General features: G+C 31.3%; 1 protein-coding gene across 1 annotated transcript in view; it reads left to right on the top strand.

Annotated features, from left to right (window-relative positions):
- The window catches only part of Cse1 (chromosome segregation 1), a 90,775-nt gene that overhangs the window by 37,828 nt on the left and 27,615 nt on the right, over nucleotides 1-25,332 (top strand). The window contains exons 11-18 of the mRNA XM_087149809.1: nucleotides 704-769; nucleotides 1,716-1,825; nucleotides 4,997-5,089; nucleotides 16,451-16,535; nucleotides 20,034-20,095; nucleotides 21,863-21,999; nucleotides 23,588-23,691; nucleotides 25,116-25,213. Of these exons, the coding sequence (XP_087005935.1) occupies nucleotides 704-769; nucleotides 1,716-1,825; nucleotides 4,997-5,089; nucleotides 16,451-16,535; nucleotides 20,034-20,095; nucleotides 21,863-21,999; nucleotides 23,588-23,691; nucleotides 25,116-25,213 (755 nt within the window). The remainder of the gene's footprint in view (nucleotides 1-703; nucleotides 770-1,715; nucleotides 1,826-4,996; nucleotides 5,090-16,450; nucleotides 16,536-20,033; nucleotides 20,096-21,862; nucleotides 22,000-23,587; nucleotides 23,692-25,115; nucleotides 25,214-25,332) is intronic.

Raw genomic sequence — 25,332 nt, 5'->3', positions numbered from 1 at the left:
ATTATGTCTAAATTTTCACAAAATAAGTACCTCTCAGAAAAACCTAGGCAGAGCCCTGAAGTATTCTTTAAATTCTCTGTTTTATCTAGTCTTTAAATTTCAATCATGCATTTGTTTCAAAATTGTTGCTATCATTCAAAGCTATGTATTATAGTGAAAAATTATTTTAGTCAGTTAGAGCTTCTAAAATATTATAATTTAGTTTTAATATTCATTTAATTTTGATTAAACGTTTATAAAGTTTTTTTAATCATAAATCAAAGTTCTTACAGTGTATTTGAATAAAAAAAAACTGATTTAAATAAAAAAAATCCGATTTAAATCAAAGTATGATTTATTTTATTTTTTTAAAAAGATCACAAACCCTGGTTTTAACTCACTAGCCCCGATTTAACAAGAACTCAGATTTAACGAAATAAGTTGGTACGATGTTAAGTTTATTAGAACATAGCTCTCTTTTAATGATTATTCAGCCAGCAATTTTGTGATTCATAATATTCAAACTTAATTACCCAGCTTCAGCTCGGCTAATCTCTAACTGGAAAAATTTCCTTTTCGTGTTTGTTGCCTGAGCCCATGTTTCACTAGCCCTTGGTTGTTACGAGCAAATTTTGTGGCCTCTTTGTGCTGGTTATGAGCGTGTTTGTAATTATTAAAAAATTTGTTTCTCATAAATTTTATTTTCTTACTATTATTATTTCAGATTGTGATGAAGAACTCTTTGAAGATAATCCTGAAGAGTACATTCGAAGAGATATTGAAGGCTCTGGTAATTGATTTTGTAATAAGCATGAATTTTAGTTGCAACTTCATAAGTGTTAAACGTAGGAAGGACTCCCAATTTTGTTTTAACAGTCCTCTTTTTATTATACATCTTTTTTTTTCAATCTGGGAACTATCAATTGTCTTATTAAACTTTATTGTCCTCTTGTATATTGGATTCATAATACCCTGTAACATTTGTGGTTCTTGTGAAATATTTTTCCCATTGTTAGTGAACTAAAGCAGAAAGTTTTAAAACAAAATTTTTAAAAAAAACCTTTTTTAAAAACATTTTTTATGTGCATTGGTTGGCCAATTTCTTTTAATTTATAAAAATATTAATGTATCACGACTCAAAAAAAAGTTCTTAGGAGATAAAAGATAGGTCGGACCAATGTCTTCAATGATGTTATAGTCTTATTTAAAAAAATTATATTTTACTCTATTATTATAGGAAAAAAAACATTAATAGCACATGAATAATAAGAGTTATAAAAAAAAAGCAGCAATAAAAATTGAAAATATCTGTTACTTCCTGAGAAGCAAAATTAATGGAGAAACAGTACTAAATCGTTTACGTGAAAGGTAAAAAATCATCATAGGAAACCCTGATGTAGATTTTTTATAAAATTAAATATGATCTTAGTTTTTAGAAAAGTAATCTTCATGAATTTCTCTAGAAAGAAATCCTGGATTAATTTTGTACTGAAAAAGCCAAAAGACATCAATTTATTTGAATGTAATTCATTAAGAGACAATACGCAGTCATGATTGAAGACATAAAAGAATAATAACATAAGAATGAAATGACATTTTTTACCTAAGGAGTTGCTCCAATCTTTTAGTTAGCTTAAAACTGCAAGCAGGAGAATGGTTCATCATTATAAATGGGAATACTTAGATATTTGGTTAAAATGATATTTAAAAGAAAATATCCTATTTCTATGTTTTAGATATTGATACTCGTAGAAGAGCCGCTTGTGATTTGGTGAAAGCTTTAGCTAAACATTTTGAAGCCAACATAACCAAAGTTTTTTCAGAATATGTCAATGCAATGCTCTTAGTAAGTGTGGAAAACTTTGCTTTTACATTTTTTGTTGTTCTCATGAATATATACTCTCTGATTCTCCTTGCGGGGAGAATAGAAAGATAATGATCCTTAAATCAGTAATGCACAACACTATAAAACAGGGTTTGTGATTTTTTAAAATTTTAATCGGATTCTTTTTTATTTTATTTTATTCAAAGACACTGTAAAAACTTTGATTCATGACTAAAAATACTTTATAAATGTTTAATCAAAATTAAAATAATATTAAAACTATATTATAAGAATACTTTAGAAGCTCTAACTACCTAAAACAATTTTTCATTATAATACATAGCTTTGAATGCATAGCAACCATTTTGAAACAAATGGATGATTGAAATTTGAAGACTATATCAAATAGAGAATTTAAAGAATACTTTAACTATTAAAACAAAGTTTCAATTACCAAAATTATAATTTTAATTTAAAATTATGATTATCGAAACCAAGATTATTATGATTATTTTACCAAGGTGTGTAGTGTTTTTAAAAAGTGCTTAAAGGGGATTATTTTTTACTTTCTTTTCTTTAAAATCCCTTAAAGTTCCTTTTTTTTTATTCGGGGTTTGTAAAAAGTGCTTAATTTTCTATATTTTAAAAAGAGGTTTTTCTTTGCCATGTTGATTGTCGTTATAAATTTAAAAAAATGCAAGATTTTTCCCAATTTTCTCTGCAATATTTATCAGAAACTAGCTATTTTATCATGATTATGTAAAGTTTTTGTTTTTAATTTTTCTTGAATTTTAAGTTTATAAATTAAGAAATTTTAAATATAGAAAATTTTTTTTATTACTGCACAGATAATAATTGTAACTTTTTTTACGAAAGTGATTAAAAAATTTTTTTTAAGTGCTTAAAAAGTGCAGAGGTGCTTATTTTTTGTTGAAAAATCTGGCAACGCATCCTGTTTTCCATTCTTGGTTGACAACTTTACGTTTTTGATTTCATATCATTTCTGTTATCTTTACTTTCATGCGTAGCAAGTCTAAAAAATGAGTATCTATTTTTGAAACGCTTGAATCATGTCGACTGTTTATTTCATATTTATTTTTGAAGCGAATGAAGCTTCCTATCATATCTTACCGCTTCAGTTTCTTTGGATTAATTAATTGTCAATTACATCAATATAATTCTTAGTTAATACTCATATTAGTATATTTGGTACCTGTTACATGCGTTTCAAAATTCGAATTTTTTGTGAAATATATTTATCTGTGGTAACTGGATTTTAAAAACTGAAATTTTAAAAACAAATAGAATTCTGATAAGGTCTTGAGAAAAATAACATTTATCTATCTAACCGTTTAATATACTGTTTAAAATGTTCATGAATGGTGGTGAAAAAAAGTTCTTTGAATTCTAATTTATTAAAATATTAATGCACTATCTTTGATACAACTGGAAAAAATATTTACTGAAACTACGAAAAATTAAGAAATCCTCGAGAATAGTAAAATTCCTTATTAAAACTGCTCAAATCTCCATAATACCAAACCTTAATAATACCATATACTTAATACCAAAATTAGTCAAGCATCATCTGCATGACAAATAAATTGATTAGATTATATCCAATTAATACATGTTACCGAAATTAATAAATTAGTATACCCTGCTATTCAAACTTTTGTAATATCTTTAAAACACCTGAATGTCAGGAATGGAGAAATGCTGTGGCAGGGCTGCCACTCCCAAGGGAAAAAACCTGGAAAATACAGGGAATTTAAAAATCACCTAAACTAACAGGGAAAATGCAGGGAATTTTGATTTTTTTTTTTACTAACTGGGAAAATACAGGGAATTTTGTTTCTTATTTTCATCTTTTAAAAAATCGTGACCAGTCAAAGCCCAATCTATGGGATATTTAAGGATGATATTTCAGCTATACTAAACTATTTAATTTACTATAGCATTAAGTGTGCTCAACTGTTCCTTTTAAGTTTTCCAGCTATTAAAACTTATAAATGTAGTTAGCCCAATATAGCTCACACAAGAGCGCAGTAATTGTTGTATTCCTCTTAATATATTGTGTATGCTATGTACAGGGAAAACGCAGGGAATTTTTTTCCCTCCAGATTTGAGCAGCAATTCTGTGTGAATGACTATTAAGTTTGGGATTTAGTTCTTATACCTCCAATTGTAAAAATTGTAAGATGTAGATCGATCTATACTGTTAAAAAAGAATGAAAAAGGCAAATTTTGAAGCCATATTAGTAGCAGAAGGCAATGCATATGTAGAAAGGGAATCACATGATGAGGTTTTTAGTCCTGCAGCCTTTGATAAGACTTTAGTTTATTCTCTTTGTGCATTGATTAAAATGATTGTTAACTTGGAATAATTTGTGCTTACCTCTATGTTATGCTTATTGTGCAAGTCATTATGAAACCGCCATCATCTTTTGTATACAAAAACAAACATGACTTTAAATTGAAAAGAGCCCTGTATGAACTTCACCAAAGTAATGGTTCTCAGGAATTGATAATATTCTATATAAACTTGGTTTTTTAAAATTTCAGTGGTGTAATTGTGTTTATATGTTTATTGTATTATTGCTTTTATGTGTTGGGGGCAATGTAATTTTATAGTAAACTTGGCTAGATTTTGATTCAATTGCTACAAAGATAAATTATTGTTTTGATGATACAATTTTAGGCAAAATTCAAAAGTTGTTGGAATTGTTGATCAGATTTTTCAAAAATTCTCTAGGTTTATTTTTCTTTATTCTTTACTAATAGTGCAGATAAAAAAAAAAAAAGATTTACTCTGGGAAAGAAACATACACTAGGATGTTTGGCTTCCAATGCAAATCTAACTCAACCAAATTTGAGTTATGCAGTCTATATGTTATCACAATTCCAGAAAAATCCTGTTATGATAAATGGGTATATTTTGCTTAGATTATTAGACTATGTGAATGACACGAAAAAATTATATGTTAAATTTAAATAACATTAGTAGTAATTAAATTTAAATTGTTTCTCAGATACTGATTTTGCAACAACTATAGATGAGTTATTTTACTTCTAAAGTTATTATTATTGATTTTTGTTTTGTTAAACTTCTATAGATTAAGGAAAATACATTTATAAATGTTTCATCTCGTTATTTGTTGTCTTATATGTATACATATATTATTTTTCTAGAACTATAACAAAGATTCTAAACAGCACTGGAAAAGCAAAGATGCAGCAATATATCTTGTAACATCAATGACAGCCAAAGGTCAAACTGCTAAGGTAATGCTTGTATTTGTTTTTTTATATGAAATGTTTTTATAGGAATTTTAGGTCAAGTTATAAATAATGTCTTGTCTATCTCTATTAGGTTTAAAGAGAATATTTTAAACTGTGCTTGCCTCTATCTACAGTCTAATTAAGCCCAGACTCTATTTTATTTTAATCAAGTTTTAATTTATTTTAAAAACTTGTTTGCTTAACAAACAAGTTAAAAATAAAAATTGTTAACTGGTGAATGTTTTATTAAATCATTATTTTATTCTGATAGTATAGTTAATTATATTTGTTTGATAAAGAAGCATCTTCCACATATAGTTTATCTAAGCTATGAACTCCTCCCGCCACAAAGTCTGAGGCCGTCTGGTGCTATGGAAACAAGAATGGTGCATTTTAAGGAGGATAGCTTCACTCTAGGACTAACACAATAGACCGAATAAAGAGATTCCCTTTCTCCCACCGACCCGAGTCAAAACCACTCCAAAACAGTGCCCCTGCACCCCTACTTGAAATAGTCATACCTCATTACCATAGTCACCGTCACAGGTCCAGGCGAATGTCTGGAGGAGTTCTTATTTTAGACAAACTGTACTTTAAATTGTATTATTAATTCTATCAACCTAATTTACATAATGGATTACATATTTCTTTCAACATACTTTCTTGACAAACATTATGTAGGAAACAACCTCAATTTTGTTGTTTATTAGTTGTTTTTATTCTTTAAGTTTTTTAACGAAACCAGTTTTTATAAGTTAAATTTTTTTGATAATATTTTTGTTTTCAGACAGTTAATTTTGAAAAGCTTTTAAGCTGATGAGGTCCTTCTAAATGTATAAATTAAATTAAATTAAATACCTCTGCAAATAAAAACTGTTTTAGATAATTCTTTATTTTACCATTAATATCTATCTATATATATATGTGTGTGTGTGTACTAAGGATGTAACGAATATTCTGCCATTATTCGGTACTCGGCCCTTTTCCCGGATAATGGTCAAATACCAAATAATCAGAATGGTTGGTTGACCGAAAAATTGGCCAAATATTCAGTTAAGTGTCATTTTGAAATTTTTTTTTCAAACAGTTTTATTTTTGGAGGATAAAAATTTGAATAGATTTAATAAAAAATAATCCGAAATTTTATTTTTTACTATACATTATTAGAAGTTGCTTTTACATGTGTTTGTTAAGCTCTAAAACTTTTTAATTTATGTTCTGAAAGACAAAAATGAAATTTGAAGAATTGAAACTAGATTACTTTATACTGGACCACGAGTTTAGTATTGGGGATTTTTTATTATTTTTTAATCTTATATTCGGGCAAGTCAATCTCGTTTTTTCAACACTTTATGTTTTAAAAAGGAATTATTTGTTTTATTTTTGCTTCTTTTTCCTTATTAACTATACCTCAGCATTTGACTGGAGCATTTTTAGTAAACTTTATTCTTTTGTCACTTTTTTCCTGTACGGTAAGACAGATAACCTGTAAGATACGGAAACTGTGATTCTGAACGTTACAATTATATTTCAGAACTAAGAACATTTTTTTTTCTGTTTCTCTTCAACTTTTTTTTTAATCAGCGTTTTCATTATGACAGCATTTTTTAAAGAGCGTCTCTAATGAACTTTACTCTTTTATATTTATTTTTTTCTAAAAATACGGAAATGTGAAAAAGTTAATTTGAGATTTTTCGCATTAAATCTCTCATTTTAAAAGATTTTAAGGATTTTTGTTTTGTTTAATCTAAAAATTAAGAATGATTCATTTAAAAATTAACGGTTTCTATTTGGCTTTTTCTTTTGCAAAAAACTTTTTTAATGATGTTTTTACTATGACATGGTAATTAAGAATATTCCTATTAGTTTTTAAACTTCACTTTTTATTGAAAACTGAGATGTTAAGTTTTAAAATTTACTTTTGTATATAATCTTGTTTTTATGAAATTTTATAGGACCCTCTTAATTCATCAATGGCTCGACAGCCCAGGGAAAGCTTTGGCCTTCTCAAGAAGTTTTTTCCAGGCTAGCCTTTTTCCTGCTAGTGTTTTCCAGTTTTTAGTTTTTAAGACCAAAAGGTCTTTTTCTAGGTCATCCATCCATCTCAAATTCGGCGTACCTCTTTTTCGTGTGTCAACTGGTCTGGCATTGAAAACTCTTTTTGTGGTACAGTCTTTGTCGATTCTAATGACGTGGCCTGCCCATTTTATTCTTTGTCGTTTAATATAGTTAGTAAAGTCAGGTTCATTACAGGGTAACAAAAAAATATAGGGATCATTTTTGAATGTTTATATTTCCAAAATTTATTACATAAATTCAGCGATGCTTCTCAGAATGTCGACCTCCGGCATAATAGATTTGTCTACAACGCTTCGGTCAGGATTTTAAAGCCCGCAAAATGATTTCCTGGGGGATTTTCTTCACCTCTTCTCTAATAGCTTTTTGAAGGCCTCTCAATGTAGAAATTCTTCGCTTATTCAGTTTGCTTTTCAGATGTCCCCATAGGAAATAGTCGCATGGTGCAGCATCAGGACTGTTTGGAATCCATTGTTCTGGTCTCAGGAATTGCACTTGCTGATCTGTTAGGAATTTCTGGGTGACCTTAGATGCATGCGATGGGGCAGAGTCCTGATGGAACACAGCATCACCATTAGGGTACAATCTGCAGTAATCATCCTTAAGAAAGGGCTTTAATATCTTCTATATATAATACTCAGAATTTATTTTGGCTCCAGGTTTCACAAACCAAGGTTTGGTCACACCATGGGCGGATATGCCCATCCAAACCATAACGCCTTTGGGATGAGGCACCGTGGTTGATGGTGTCAAGTCTCGCCTGTTCTGCCCGCGACTAAGATATTGAACTTTAGATTTAGCATTGGTATCAGATAGATAGATCCAAGCTTCATCAGTTGTAATGAACTTTCGCCATCTGTCCTTACGGAGAGGCTTGTAGAGTGGCCATGAACGATGTCTCCTAATCTGCAGCGATCTCTAATTTAAACGATGACATTTAGGTTTTTTATGGCATTTTTTCTTCAACTTTTGTTTTAGTTGATAGCTTACAACTTGCTGACTCACGTTAAGAGCTTTAGCCATGCTTGTCTGTGTTGGTGGATACGGTTTTGATGTCATCTTATCAAGCTTCTGCAAATCTGATTTCTTCAATTTGCTTGGCCGTCCACTTCTTTTTGGTTTTGCATTATTTTGCATTGATTCGAGTTTTGAATTCTTGATGCGACTGATATGGCTGAGTGAAATCGCAATACCTTTCTTTTTAAAATGGGTTTGTATAATCCTGTGGCTCCAGCGAAGTTCTAAAAATGCTTGTATTTGACCAATTAGCTTTTTGTCAAATTTCTTCAAAGGCATTTTTGTGATTTTATGAAATAGTATTGGAATTGAAAGTCTAATAGCAGAGCTTTAGATCAGTAAGCTATATATGCAAAAAGGTTTTAAAACTTTAGTGGTAGATAGCCACAAAAGTGATCCCTATACTTTTTTGTTACCCTGTATATGAGCGATAAAGCTCTAGATTTGATCTTCTAAGCCACACACACATTTTTTTTGGATTTCTCCAGCAATACTTCTCAAGACCTTTCTCTCAAAGGTACCCAATGTAGCCTCATCCGTGCAAGATATGATCCAGGTTTTACAAGCATATGTTAAAATTGATCTTAAATGAGGTTTATATAATGAAACTGACCCTCTCAATTGCTGTGTCATAATTAAAATGTCAATTAAAACATGAGTTTTTTGAAAAAGAAGAAGCTAGAAAGAAACCAGAACAAAAATCGTTCTTAATTTTTAAACAATAGATTTATCTCTGAAAATCTAATTTTTTCTCCTCACATTGCTGTATTTTTAGAAAAAAGGTGACCATAAAAGAATAATGTTCATTAGAAACGTTCTTTAAAAAATGCTGTCATAATAAAACCGCTGATGAAAAGAAAAGTTAATGAAAAGAGAAAAATTTGTCCTTAGTTCTGAATTATAATTTTAAGGTTGAAAATCACATGATTGTATGTGACTAGTTATTTGTTTTACCATACAAGAAAAAAGTGACAATAAAAGAATAAAGTCTATTAGAAACGCTCTGTTAATGTGCTTCATATTAGTCAAAACAGAAAATTAAAGAAAAAGGGGAAAAAGAGTTGTCAATTTTAAAATATAAAGTGTTGAAAAAAATGATGAAATTTACTTGCCTGTATATAATTTTAAAAAGAGAAAAAAATGAGCATTAAAAAACTCATGGCTCAGTTTAATGTAATCTAGATTCAATTCTCTTTTCCATTTGTTTTTCTGAACATAAATGAACAAGTATTAGAACTTAACAAATATTTGTAAAAATTATTTCTAGTAACGTATAGTAAAAGATACGATTTAAGATTATTCTTTATTAAATCGATTAAAAATTTTCCTCAATAAAACTTCACCAAATATTCGGCAAAAGGGCCGAATATTTGTTACGACCTTAATTATCAGCAAATATCTTTTTTCTATTTGACAAGGAAATTGAAATTTTTTGAGAGTTAAGTTTTATACCTGGGAAGATTGTAAATGTTTAATTAGCGAATGGTCTCGTAACATTTTAAGCCCTCTCACTGCAGGGAATGAGGAAAATAAATTTCTTCTCCCACTTCAAATAAGGATAAGAGACCGTAGAAGTTTCAATACAACTCATAACTATTTCAAATTTGGAACTTTCTGATGTCATGAAAATATATAAACTGCTGTTTGTAGAAAATGCAACACCATGAAAGAATCATCAGAATCAAATGAAATTTAATGCAGAAACGACTTGTACTGATACAAATAAATGATGAAATTTTCAAAACAAAAGAAACAAATTAAGCGTCCGAAATCAGTATTTGGTGCAGCCACCACGCGCTGCAATAAGTGCTGCTATACGACGTGGCATGGAGTCAAACAGATGTTGAATATCTGCTTGAGGAAGAGAATTCCATATCGCTTGTATGCGCAACCAAGCAGAGTTTAGTGCGTTGGCAGAGTTTAGTGCGTTGGCAGAGTTTAGTGCGTTGTGGAAAATGCCCAGCAAGCATAATGAAAAAGTCATCTTTTAACTAATCATAAATTTTATTAAGCAAGAAAAATCATAACTTAACTTAAACATCATAAAGGAAAAACAATCCTCTCCATAACATGAGGTGACGAATTCAATACATACAGTCATGAAAATCAAAAGAAACAAAACTCCAAAATCCAATCTTGATTTGTTATATATATACAAAGTAACACTTGCATAATGAGGGTACTTACACACTCAAAATTAATACTATGCAAATTCTGTCTTTAAACTATTTTTAAATGTTCGAACTCCCTCTTTCAGAGGTTTTTCGAACTCGTGATCTCTGACTCTTACTCGAACCTTGTTCATTGAAATCCATAGTCTGACATGCGGCCCCATCGAACATTTCAAAATAAATTCCTTTAATTTTATTTAATTCAGTCTTAGTTAAAGCCTTAGTCAGAAAATCAGCCAAATTACTTTTACTTTTAATATACTTAATTTCGAATTTTCCCTCATTAAGCAAATTTCTCACGAAATGAAATCTTATATCAATATGCTTCGTCTTTAAATTTTCAACATTATTTTTACAATAATAAATTGCAGATTGATTGTCACAATACAAAACAGGTTTTTCAATTTTTGATATTATGTTTAACTCATTATATATGTTTGTAAACCATAAAAGTTCTTTAACCGTATCGGTTAATGCTATAAATTCTGATTCCATGCTACTTAATGCAATACATTTTTGTTTGCTACATTTCCAACTAAAAGGAATACCTGCTAAGCATATCAGATAACCTGATGTAGAAAATCTGTTTGTTAAATGACAACCCCAATTTGCATCTGAATAAGCTATCAAAGAAGAATTATTAAGATTTGATAAACAAAGTTTATGTTCTTTAGTATTTATTACATAATTCATTAAATCTACAACTACAGTCCAATGTTGGTAATTATAGCAATTCGAGAATTGTGACATAACGTTCACAGCATATGAAATATCTGGTCTGCTACGATTTGCTATAAAAGATAAGCACCCTATCAATGTACGATAAGGAAATTTCTTCATTATTTTATTTTCAACAATTTCATTTACTTTATTTGGCAATTTAAAACCTACTTTAATTGGTAACGTAACATGAGTTTTAGGTAATTCATTAAATCGTTTACATAATTTTTCAATATAAGTTTTTTGATGTAAATACAAATTACCGTTTTTGTTCTCAAAGTTAACACCTAACAAATATTTGACTTTTCCTAAATATTGAATATCAAGTTTACTCTTAATCAATTTAATAGTTTCATCTAAAATAGTTTTAGTCTTACAAAATAACACCATGTCATCAACGTATACCAATAAAATAATGTTATTCATTTTATACACACAATTACAACATTTGAATTTTTCGAAACCAATCGATTTTAATATAGTATCTAACTCAGCATTCCATTCTCTACCTGATTGTTTAAGTCCATATATCGACTTTTTAAGTAAACATGCTTTATTCATTTCACCTTCAATTTCAAAACCTGGAGGTTGTTTCATAAAAATTACCTCACTAAGATTTCCATACAAATATGCAGCTTTCACATCTAGCTGTGCATATTTCCAATATAACATAGACACAAGAATAATAAATAGTAATCTAATAACTGAAAAATTCACAACTGGTGAAAATACATCAAGAAAGTCAACACCATGCTGTTGTCTAAAACCTTGTGCTACAAGTCTAGCTTTGTATTGTTTAACATTATTGTTTTCATCTCTTTTTACTGCATAAACCCACCTATTTCCTATTACTTTAGCATTGGGAGGTTTATCAACTATTTCCCATACCTTTCTTTCGTTCATAATATTTAACTCTTTTTCCATTGCCTTATTCCACTGATTTCTTTCTGGTAGTTTTTGTGCTTCGGAAAAGTTTTTCGGTATTTCTGCATTACATACCTCACCTTCAAATATATCACTTATCTGATTATCTACAAAAGAATTAGATGGCGAATCTTCACTTTCGCTATCAGTGTCACTATGGGAAGAAGTTAAATTTTGAGTTTTGCTTAAAGCTTTAAAATTAAATTTAGAATGATCATACTCAATTTGGTTTTTATCGCAATATTCTTTAGCTTGGTTGTTTGATCTCAATCTGGTTTTATCGCTTGGAGGGTAATAGTAAACATCTATTCTGCTACTTTTATTACGCGGTCTCTCAACTCTAGTCCATTCTGTTATTTTTAAAGGTTTTAATTTTAAATCAAGAGATTTAGCATGAACCTTATCTATTTCATTTTCATTATTATCCTCAAAATTGATGTCTGAATTCAGATTTATAAATAAAAAGTTTTCATTACTAGGTTTACCAAATAGTGTTTTAACTCCGTTTTTACTTTCATCAATTTTAACGTGTATAGTTTCTATAGTTTTCCTGTCTTTAGGCAAGTAAATTCTATAACCTTTAGTATTGACTGCATATCCAGTTACAATTCCTACTTTTGCATTTGGTTGTAGTTTGTTTCTCTGAACTTTAGGGATATGAGCATACGCTAAAGATCCAAATACTTTGAAATGTTTAACTGACGGTTTATAACCATAGAAAATTTCAAACGGTGTTTTACCTTCCAGTAGTTTGTGTTCACTACGATTCTTTACGTGAACAAAACAATGCAGTGCTTCTGCCCAAAATCTACCTTTTAAACCACTATCGGCTAACATCGAGCGTATTCCCTCTCCAGCTACTCTGTTATAAGATTCGGCTACCCCATTTTGCTCTGGAGTGTATACTGAAGTTCTCTCCATACGTATACCTAATTCATTAAGAAAATCTTGAAATTTTACATTACAAAATTCCATGCCGTTATCACACCTTACAGATTTAAGTTTAACATTTAACTGTCTTTCATATTTTGCTAAATACAGTTTAAAGCAATTAAAAACTTCATGTTTATGTTTTATAGTAAAAATTTCAACATAACGAGAAAAATCATCTATTACAGATACGAAATATTCAGCTCCGCCAACTGAATTTACGGGACTTTTACCCCAAACATCCATATGTACTTTCTCTAATACACTTTTAGTCATTATACCATGATTTACTTTAAAACTAGTTCTAGTCGATTTAGTTATTTTACAAGTATTACAAGTATCAAATTTACCACACAAATTATCTAAACCATTCACAACATTGTTTTGACTCATATGATTTAACATTCCAATATTTAAGTGGCAAAATCGTCTATGAACCAATTCCCTATCTAGACCTGTACTAAGTGCTAATTCTTTAGTTACTACCACTTTTTCAACATAGCCTTTAAGTATATACAACTTATCAATTCTAGGTACAGTAAATAAATAATTATGGTTTTTACCAAATACAGTCATTTTGTTATTACCCCATTTTACAGTAATCCCTGCTAAATCCATATTCGAACCGCTTATTAAATTTCTACGCATATTGGGTGCAAAATATACATTTTCTAATTTTATGGGAACAAATTTATCTCTATCTTTAACATTAAAATGTATATCACCAATACCAAAAATATCAGACTTACTATTTTTATCCCCAACAAGTACTTGACTAGGATTCAAAGTCTTGAAGTTACTAAAGTAGTCTCTTTGTGTACAGAAGTGAGCTGTGCTGGCAGTGTCAATCAGGAATTCAACAAACTGCTTGTCTTTCCTTTGGCGAATTTCAGCACCTCTTATCGTAGTCAAATCACTGTAAAAAGTTTCCTTGGAATCTTGAGTTTTAGAATTCCGTTTCGTGGTTTTCTTCTTCAGGAAACATCTTTCCGCACTATGTCCTTTCTTATTGCAGTAGGAACACATAATTGTTGTTGTTGTATCATTGCCCAGGACGCGACCACTGCTTTTATTTCCATTCAACTTCCGATAGGCTTGCTTTCTAGTAGATGAAGTAGTATAAGCATCGGCGACTATGTCCTCTCCTCTGTCTTTCTGCTTTTGTTGTATCCTTCCAGATTCGATTAGGAGCTCCTTTTCAACATTAGAAATCGAAAAATCTTTATCTTCTAGTCGATAAAGCATTTGAACTAAGTTGTCATAATCTGCTGGCAATCTTCTAATTAATTGCAAACATGTGAGCTTTTCAGGCATTACAAAACCTGCGTCATGAATCTGTTTCCTTTTTTCATTTACTAACTTGCAGAAAATGCCAATAGTCTCCTTCTCTGGATCAAACTTCAATTCAAAGAATTCGTCAATAAGTCCGGCTAACCGTGCTCGGGAGGTAGGTTCAAAGTTTTCCTTCAAAATAGTCCACGCTGTCTTTCCGTCCTCTGTGTCTGCTATCAGCGGTTGAAACTGCTCATCAATTCCTTGGAATATAGTAGAGTAACTTCTAGCTTTTCGCATTTCATAAGAGCGTAAGTCTCTGTCTGTTGCATCAGTTGGTAATGGCTTCTCTGTACCACCAACAAATTCCCAAGAGCCCTTATCGATAAGTAACACCTTCATGTTTACTTTCCAACTACTATAATTGAAGCTATTTAGCTTTGGAAATCCCAATATGGAGTTGCTGTTATTTTCGGCCATCTCCAATCTATCTAAACGGCCCCAGTAGCGTTATAATAAACTTGCTTCTAAAGACGACAAAAGCTTAACTAAGCTGGGCAGGCAAGGCCCATAACCTTGCTGGCAGAGTTTAGTGCGTTGTGGAAAATGCCCAGCAAGCATAATGAAAAAGTCATCTTTTAACTAATCATAAATTTTATTAAGCAAGAAAAATCATAACTTAACTTAAACATCATAAAGGAAAAACAATCCTCTCCATAACATGAGGTGACGAATTCAATACATACAGTCATGAAAATCAAAAGAAACAAAACTCCAAAATCCAATCTTGATTTGTTATATATATACAAAGTAACACTTGCATAATGAGGGTACTTACACACTCAAAATTAATACTATGCAAATTCTGTCTTTAAACTATTTTTAAATGTTCGAACTCCCTCTTTCAGAGGTTTTTCGAACTCGTGATCTCTGACTCTTACTCGAACCTTGTTCATTGAAATCCATAGTCTGACAAGTTCGTCTTTGGAAACTGCAGGACGCGGATCACGAGTGAGACGCCGACCAACCATATCCCACACGTGCTCAATAGGCGACATATCCGGCGAATAAGCAGGCCAAGGAAGAAGTTGCATGCGTTGTGCTGAACAGAAGTCTCTAACAGTCCGCGCAACATGTGGGCGTGCATTATCCTGCTGAAAGATAGCTCCAGGGATGCCTTGAAGGAAAGGAACGACTTCGGGCTGTAGCACTTCACGGACGTATCTGTTGCTATTGAGATTACCCTCAATTCGTATCAAATTGGATCGTCCATGATACGAAATCGCACCCCAGACCATAACTCCGGGTGTTCGACCACTATGTCGTTCAATAATACACTCAGGAAGGCAGCGTTGACCGGCATAACGTCTAACACGAACACGGCCATCATGGGTCCACAAATTGAAGCGTGATTCATCTGAAAAGACAACTTGGTGCCAATCAGCTCGCCAGTCTCTGTGCTCAAGAGCCCACTGCCGACGCAGCCGTCGATGATCCGCCGTGAGGGGAATCCTGTATAATGGCACCCTTGCACGCAATCCACGGCGCAGCAGACGACGACGAATTGACGAAGCCGACAATTGTACACCTGTAGCAGTAGACCAATGTGCTGCCAGCTGCCTGGAGGAAGCTGTGCGATCATTCACCGCCATGCGGAGCAGGTGTCGATCATCGCGCTCTGACGTCACCTTCTGTCGTCCAGTGCCTGTTTTTCGAGTTGTTCGGTGCTCGTCGGTCCACTGCTTCCAAACTCGCATCACTGTGGAACTGTTCCGCTGCATACGAGCTGCTATTGCGCGATAGGAAAATCCTCCTTCTCGAAGGCCGATTATCCTCCCTCGTTCAAACTCCGTAAGTTGCTTGAATTTCTTATTCTTCCGTCGTGGAGGCATACTCAGGTCTCACTAAACGTTTGCCACTAACAAATAATCATAGACTATTTTCAACATCCCGTTACAGCACTTTATTTATACGCTTTCAGCATCAATTCAGAGGGCGCTGCGCGCGCCACGCACGCGCGATGGCTCTGAAACTTTATTAATTTGCATAATATCCTATAATTGACATTTGCTGCGAATTTCATTTGATTCTGATGATTCCTTCATGGTGTTGCATTTTCTACAAACAGCAGTTTAATTTTTAGATTTATTCGGAAACTTTACATAACATTAGTTTTAGATTAAAGTAATTTGTTTAGTAGAATATTGAGAGATTATTTTCAAGTAGATTTGTTGATTCATTTTTGTCTTTTCAGCATGGAATTACTCAAACCAATGACCTTGTAAATATTACTGAATTTTTCAATAGTCAGATACTACCTATGCTACAATCTCCTGGTGGTAAGTATCTGCATATATCTTGTATTTTTAGGATTTTAGTAGCTTGAATTATAAATTGTATCAACTGTAAATACAATAAATTATCTTACCTGAAAAAACTTTTTACACTATTCTTAAACTTGCTGCAATACCGAAATAACTTTATTTTTAACTTTTTAAATATACAACAGTTAACCTCTTTTTTTTTTCTCTCTGAAAATTGTTTGAGCATCGAAAATCACCCTAGCTTCTGATATTTTCATTGAACACACAGTATAAAAAATTCTTGATTTATGGAATAATTCTTTTGTCGCAAATTTTCAAGAGTAATATTGTTCCATGCATTTGCAGCACAATAAAGGACAACCTTTGTGTCAAACTCCTTTAGGAATTCAATTATACTTTTGCTCTGATTGATAGAACACAGCATTTTCCAAGGAAGGTATTTTTTATACTTACATTTTAAAGAATTTAATATTCCATTATTCATTGGTTGAATAAGAAAGGCACAATTTTTAGGCAAGTATACTACTTGAACTCCCGATTTGGATAAAAAATCAGTAGGAGGATATGCTGAAAGTATATATATATACCCTTTTGGCAGAATCGTAGAGACAGTGTCGTCTCGCCAGAACAAAATTGTTGGAAGAACATTACAGAGTTCATGTAGAAAGATTTTTTATTTGGGAAGTTGAGAAGTTTGGGTTTTTCAAAATATATATTTTTTCTATATAACTTCCCCCCCTTCTGCAGAATTATATTCAAAAAATGCCTTTCTCGCATATCGGAGATGGGAAAAAATGCGCATGATTTTTTTTCTACTTCCTTTTGAGAATAAAAAAATTCTGCAATGATTGACTTTCACTAGAATTTCAGATTAATTTTATAAAAGAGTAATTTCCAAATAGAAAAAATTTAAAAAAGGTTAACTATACAATACTTTTTTAGACCAGGAATATCTCTAGTATTATTAGAATATGTATCGTTTTATCTTTAGATTTTAAAAAAAATTCTTGCATTTATAATTTTAAAAAATATATGCTGTTCTGTTTTATGCATGAAAGCTTTTTTTTAAAAAAAAACAGGAAGCACTTCTGTTACTTTAAATTAGTAACATATATATTTGCTGCTGTTAAAAATGTCTCTCAGAAAGATATAAGTACTAGAGAGAATTGTTGCAGAAAACTAGTAAAAACTCTGCCACTGGGTATATATATATCTAATAAGGAAATAATGTGTGTTATTTTCTTCCAACTATTTGTTGTTTAACTTGAAGTTTAGTTAGAGTTTCATGCTATTTTACACTTGATATGCTTGTTTTATGTTAGAATAACGATGTCGGTAATTAAATAACTGAAAATGAGTATCTCTTTTTGAATCTTGTCAACTGATATTTCATATTTATTTTTGATGCAAATGAAATTTCTTATCAGGTAATACCATACGGCTTCAGTTTCTTTTGATTATTTCACTATCAATTATATTAATATATATACTCATATTGGTATATTTGGTACCTGTTACATACCTTCCGACCTTCATCTTTTTTTCTCTCTCGACTTCTGTGGTTTTTTTAGTTTCATTTCTCGCCTTTATTTTTCCATTTTTCGGTGGCAACTTTACAATTTTTATGTTAATTCATTTTTTGTTTCGTTACATTCATGCCTGGCAAGTCTTGAAAATGGTTGTCTATTTTTGAAGTGCTTGAAACACGCCAAATGTTTTTTCATATTTGTATACTTTTGAACCAAATGTTTTCAATCAGGAATGATAACAGTAATCGCAGAGGGTTACTTAGAGTCCCTTTTTTTAAGGTAAGGTCACTATTTTATTAGAAAAGCCGCCTTTTTCGTAAAATAGTCGCAATTTTTTCATGAGTGAATGATCAAATCTGCTACAATCAATGCATTATTATTCTCATTCTGTTGAAAACTGTTTTTTTATAGCAATGAATTTCCCTCCATTCAGAATTCAGCGTGTGATTGCAATAAATCAGATGAAACCATGGAAAAGGAAGTATTAGTAAACGCATATTTTGAAAGTAAATTCATTTGAATACCTAAACTCTGCTTATGCTTTTGTCAGCTGATGATTTTCTTTACTGCATTATTCTGCATGACTTCTACAATGCTACTTAATTACACTCCTGCAGATATTAGTGGCCGTGTCTGCAATGCAACAATGTGCACTGCAAGAAATAACTTCTAAAACTTTGGATTTTGAAAAACTTTTAGCTCCAAAACAGGTCTGCATTTAGGCATAAGTTAAATCACCCAAGCCTTTTTCAATGAACAGTCTTTATTTGAAATTTTTTTTGATTTTGCTATATATGCAGATATCTTATTTTCTGAATAGGTCTAGATTGGAACCTGCAATTCTCGAGGAATTTCAAAAGACCACTGGAATTCTTGGGGAAGTTCAAAATATACTCTAGAAATTCGTGGAGTATTATAAATTAATAATAATTACGAGCAATTTAATACTGTGTTTTAATATGTTATTCATTAGGCATTAAAATAATTTTTCCTAACCAATTGTTATCTTATAAAAAGTTATAATGTTCTTATTAATTTTTCTTGTTATGTGTGCTATTTCAATAAGTATTTAAAATTAACAATTTTATTTCCATCTTTCATATTAAAGAAGTATTTTTTTAAAATCAAGTAACTGTATATATTGAACAAGTTTTAATATGCAGAACAGTGTATTAATTTAAATGGAAAAAATTAAGGATTTTCAGCATTTATCGTACATTGTCGATGATTTTTTAACATGTGTAAATTTTTTAATTGCAATCGCTTTTATTTTTAGTACGAAATTCTGTAAAATGTTTATAAATTTTACCTTGGAAATCTAAAGAAATTTGGTTTTGTTTGTAAAGTGTTACTTTTACAATAATGTTTTGTTGTTTTTTAAATAACATTTAACTAACCAAAGATTGATTAAGATGATAAAATTAATGTCACTGATAAAAAAATTGACAAGTAAAGAGATAAGTGGAGTCTCAGCTTTGCTGCATGGTTATGTCAAAATGAAATATATTTAAAAAAAAAAAATTCTTTCATAAAATACAATTTTTACATAAAATATCTCGAGCACAAAGAATGAGTTTATTTTGAAAATCTCCTTTTTGAAAGTTCTAATCTTAAAATAAAAGTTTAAGAAATTCTCCATACAGTTTTTCTTATTTCTGTTCTCTTAGAATAATTTTGGCAAATAAAAGAATTTTAAATTTAAATTTGAAATTGAAAATTAGAATTTAAAATTTTATGATTTATACTTTAACCAACTGATTTATACTTTAACCAGGCAATGAAACAAATTGCTCAGTACAGTTAATCTCATATTCATTTTTTAGTTCAAAAGAGTATCTTTTGTAAATTTTTTCGCTATTTCCTTTTTACATTTAGAATTTTAGAATAAAATTACTTCAAAAGATCAGCTGTTTTTTTAAAATGTATGTTATTTTTAAAAACCAGTTAAAGATTTTTTTGTGTAACTCATATTTTATTCTTTCAGTTGATGAATTTCCGGTGTTGAAAGCAGATTCCATTAAATACTACTTAATATTTAGAACTAAAGTAAGTTACTTTAACTTACTTTGAATAATGTTGCTGTTTAAATATATTTTAGAAGGGATGTAACTTCCTGCTTTGTACAGTGCACCAAAAAAAGGACATTTCTATGTAACTTTTGATCGGATCTCCTTGTTCAAGGACTCAATCTTAAATAGTTCAAAGAGGTGACCTCAATTATGCTAATTTGTTAGTGCAAACGATATTTTAAGTTTGAAATCAGACACAAAAACTTACTTTTTCTGAATAAACATTTCTTTTAAACAAATTCTGATTTCTGACTCCCAAAATGTAGGGGGTAGTTGCTATCTAAAAAATATGGCCCCAATAGTTTGGTCAAGACAGTTTGGACCCCTTAATGTTAATTTTTCTTTTGCATATATCACTATATCTCTAGAACTTTTTAAGCAAATATAAAAATTTTGCACACAGTAATAAAATGAGTTTATCCAAGCAGATGTTCCGGTTGAGTGGTCAGCTGAATGAACCCCCAGTGTTTAGTCCTCAAGCATGCTTTTTAACTAAAGTGAATTTAAATAAAAATGCCTATAATACACACAAAAATAGCTATAATACAATAGATTATAATATGCAGAATGTGTCATTTTCACAGTTAGGATGAAATATACTATTTAGTGATAAATAAAAATAGACCAAAACACCAAATCGAAACAGCAAAGATTACTTTGATTGCTGGGGGCCACTAATGACTATTTTACGACAGTCCTCGTCAAATTTCAGTGAAACAATAGAACAGTTTCGTGCCTCAGCTGTTAATTAATGTATGCCATTTTCTTTTATTATTTATGATGGAAATAACAACATTTAACAACTATACCAAATTTTGAAATTATAATAAGATAATTATTAACAGATTTATTGTTAGAGTATGGTGCCAAAACAAATTAAAATTAAAATCCTTTTAAAATTTTTTTTTGAATGTATGTTTTGAAAATGTTGAATATATTGGAAAGGCTAAAACAACTGTCGTTGAACAGCCGACCCAATTTTTGGGTTTACGACTACTAATGTTCAACGTCATATCCTTGTAATTTTGAACCCAATCCAGAAGACAAGGGAGCTGTTGGATCAAGTATTGGAAGAAATGTGCCTTCGTGAAGAACTTTTTTTGATGGAACTAACCCACATTTGCGTTACATGGAGAGGAAGACCACGAGAACCTACCACGGTTAGTCTGATGGCAAAGGGACTCTAACCCATGATCTGTCTACCACTGAGGATACTTCACGCCATCACTGTGGTCGGCGCAAGCCAGATGCGGAATTTGTTTCGACTGGGTTTCGAACCCGGTTTGCTGCATTGAAAGGCGAACGCTCTATCCCCTGAGCCATCTCGGCTCTAACCCAAAAGGATCGAAAAAGTCAAAGAACGCATTTGTAATGCACTTGCTTCGGCGACAGCACAAATGCTTCAGAATGTATGGCGTGAAATGGGCTACCCCCTTGTCTATGTGGCCAAGGGAAGTCGCAAAGAAAACCTGTGACACATGTAATACAAAAGTTTTAAGTTCCTTCTATATTCTGTGTAAATTTTATCGATAAATTCTATTTCATTAAATAATTATAGCCATTTGTAATCGCTATATTCATTTTGAATTACCCTGTATAACTTATCAGCTTAATGTTATTTTGCATTTTAATCCTATTATGCATAGTACTATGACTAAAGGGGGTATATCTAATGATTGGCATCTTAGTGTCTTTAAATAAAACCACAAAACAAGTATATTATACATTGCTTTTAAAATTGCAGCTTCCCAAGGAAGTGGTTCTAAGTACTCTGCCTAACATAGTGAATCTTCTTAATGCAAAGAGCACCGTTGTCCATACGTACAGTGCACATGCTATCGAGCGAGTTTTCACCATGAAAGCTGATGGTGGAGCCTCTTAGTAAGTATATCCTTCTTATTAATAAAAAAGTACCATATATTCATCAATATAGTTAAGATTTTGAAAGGAAAGGGCTTAACTGTCTTGATTTTTATTTTTATTTAGCCAATCACTGGTCTAGTAGTTAGTGTACTGGACTATGGGGTTTTGATTTCGAATCCCACCGTAGGCAGAGGTGTAACTTTCTCTGTGTTCTATTTCCTTTCTTCTGTGTGAATGTAACCTGCCTATGAATGGGTTGTGTGACGTGGGCGACGCTACTCCACTGCCATGGCTTAGCCACAGGTGCCCACTGGGTAACGATAAGAGAGTAGAAATTCTGGCATTTCTGAGGCCAATGAGAAATAGACCCCACCATTAAAAAATATACATATTTATTTCAGAAAGTTCTCTAAAATTGCGATAGTACCTCAGTGTCTGATCGTAAAGACACGGTTCCCAGTAGAACATCGAAGTCAAGCATCACTGGCTGCGGTCAGTAAGCGGGTGGGTGACCACTTTGATCTGCCTAGGGTGCGTGGCGTCGGTCCTCGTTAAACTGTTTTACCTCAAAATGCTGGACTTCATACGCACATCATCAGACTACCAAAGCAGAGGAGCCATCCCCTCTGCAGAAGATCAAAAGTGCGACGACATGTCTTCGGATCATCCTCAGGGATGTTTCCCAGACCGTCACCAATAGCCCATTGTGCAGCTTTAGTATGACGTATATAAAGTACCTAACTAACTAACTCAGTGGCGCGACAGCCCATTAAGAGGGCCAAGGCCGACTGTGCCCATCTCAGTTTTCTTGACCTTGGGCTCTGGGGTGCAGGAGCATATGTTCCGGTCAGGTGGTCAGCCGAACGCGGAGCCCCCAGTGTTAGTTCCCAAGCATGCTTGGTACTCATTTTATCGACCCACTGAAGGGATGAAAGGCTGAGTCGGCCTTGCCCGGCCCAAGGATCGAACCAAGGACCTGTGGCACGGCAGCGCGAAGCGCTACCACTCAGCCACCGGGCGTCAATATAAAGTACCTACCTACCTGAAATTGTGATACTCACTTTCAAAATAGATTTTTTACTTATTGCTTGCTTTACTATAAAATAAGTAATAACGTTACTAGATAATGAAATGATTATTAATGTAAAAAATAAATGCTATTTCATTATTGTGTAATTAGCTTAGTCTCCATTTTTTTAACAAAAATGTTTCTACTTTAAATAATATTCTTTCTATTTTTAAGTTATATAAAAAATATTCTTAAATCGAAAAATTAAGATTAATTTAAATTTTAATTTAAAATTAATTCCATTTAATTTGTCAGATATTTAAAAATATTTGTTGTCTTTGCATTTCTACTTATTAGTGTAGTGCACGTTTTTATATTTTACTTGTCAATAATAGGAAGTACCTAAAATGTATTTTTACAGTGCATTTATTGTATTACAGTTATGTAAATTTTTTTACTATACCATAAAATCTACTGGAATTTTATCCTTGTTGTATTGGCAGCTATTTATGAACCGAATAAAGTTGCCTTACATTTTTATGTCACATAATAAATTAGAAGTTAAATCCTGTTTTGTAAAATGGTCTGCTTCTATAGTTTCAGTGCTGCGGAAATACAGCCCTTGGCAGAACTTCTTTTAAAAAATCTCTATGCTGCTATGGAACATAAAGGCTCATCAGAAAATGAGTATATTATGAAAGGTAAAATATTGTAACTTCTGTAACTTAATTTGCCAACAAAATTATTGCAATTAAAACTTTAAATGCTTTGATTAAAATTAAGGAAATAACTGCTTTTGTGTTAATATTAAAACATTGGTTTTGTAAGACTACTCATTTAATATACTTGCTGATACAGATTTTTTTTTTTTTAATATAATAAACAAATAGATAATAAGACAAAATAGATATTTTTTATGGTGCAAAATGAAACACTTCATATACAATACCGGTTAAATTTGTTTGAAATTACTGATAAAGTTTACGACAGTGATTGTATTCCGGGTGTACCCCAGAATTCCTTGTTTTTTGTATCATCCCTTCAGATCTAGAAGCTAGGAGCAGGGCAGGCGATTTTTTTCGCGCTATTCCGCGTTTCTGAAGACCATGGACTTCAGCGAATCAGAACTTATAATCCGACAAAATTTTCACTGCACTCTAAAATTTAAAGTAAAAATTATTCTGAAATTTAAGATTAATTCTTATTTCAATCTAAATTTTAAAGTAAGAACTAAGTTCTACAGTCTAAAATTTAAAGTAAGAATTAAGTTCTGGAATCTAAAATTCAAAGTAAAAATTAAGTTCTATAATCTAAAATAAAAAATGAGAATAATGTTTTAAAATCTAAATTTCAAAACCTTCTCTAAATCACGTTAACGAGGCGTTTTCATAGGCACGACTCTTCCGTAATTTTGATTTTCATTTGTTTTTTTGTTTGTCTGATTTTCATCGTTTTTAATTTTTTAAACTACGCAGGAATCCACTAATATTGCAATTCATATTCACGTGATTTTAATATCTATTTTAACATCTATTTTATATTTACCTGATTTAAAAGTTACTCATTGGGAGTTGTATTCACGCAATTTGAAAATCTCGCATCACTATTTGTATTCACGTGAGTTAAAAATCGAATATCGCAATTTTTATTTATATGTTTTTGAAATCAATGTCTCGTTTCGTATTCACGAGAATTTGAAATTCTACTTCGCTATTTGTATTCACGGGAATTCAAATAATTAAAATTATATAATTTTCTGCAAACATGTTATTGAGTTTACTGATGAAAGAAAACTACTTAGAGCACTGATGTTTATGTAAAAATTATCATAACATGTGTAAATATTTGTGCGGCCCTTTGTTAATCTACCTGCTGTGCAAGTAGCCCTCCAATCAAAAAGGTTGTGGACCCCTAATATGTAATTATTTAATACTAATCTTTTTCTGATGTTCTTAATATTAATGTGCATATATATATATATATATATATACATTTGTCAAGAAATAATTTAAATAGTTAACTGTTTTTGTATATTAAATAAAATTATTCTATTATCAAAAAATATTATGAATTTGCAGATGGTGAGCCCAATGTTTGAATAAATATTTGCAATTTGTTCTTTCAGCTATTATGAGAACTTTTTCAATGTTGCAAGAAGGTGTCATTCCATACTTAGGAACTTTACTCCCACAAATGACTCTAAAATTAACTGAAGTGTGCAAGGTAGGTACTAATTGAAATGACGCAATCTTAGTTATTTTATATCAATTAAAATCTTAATCGATTGGTTGAAAAAGCAAGGATTTCATTTGTTGATGGATTACTAAGTATAAAAAAATTAA

This window comes from Parasteatoda tepidariorum, chromosome 1 (assembly GCF_982258835.1).
Source record: "Parasteatoda tepidariorum strain Cologne lab strain chromosome 1, Ptep-v5.0, whole genome shotgun sequence".
Taxonomy (NCBI): Eukaryota; Metazoa; Arthropoda; class Arachnida; order Araneae; family Theridiidae; genus Parasteatoda; species Parasteatoda tepidariorum.
The sequence above is the reverse complement of the archived record's forward strand: the minus strand, read 5'-3'. Positions and strand labels throughout refer to the sequence as shown.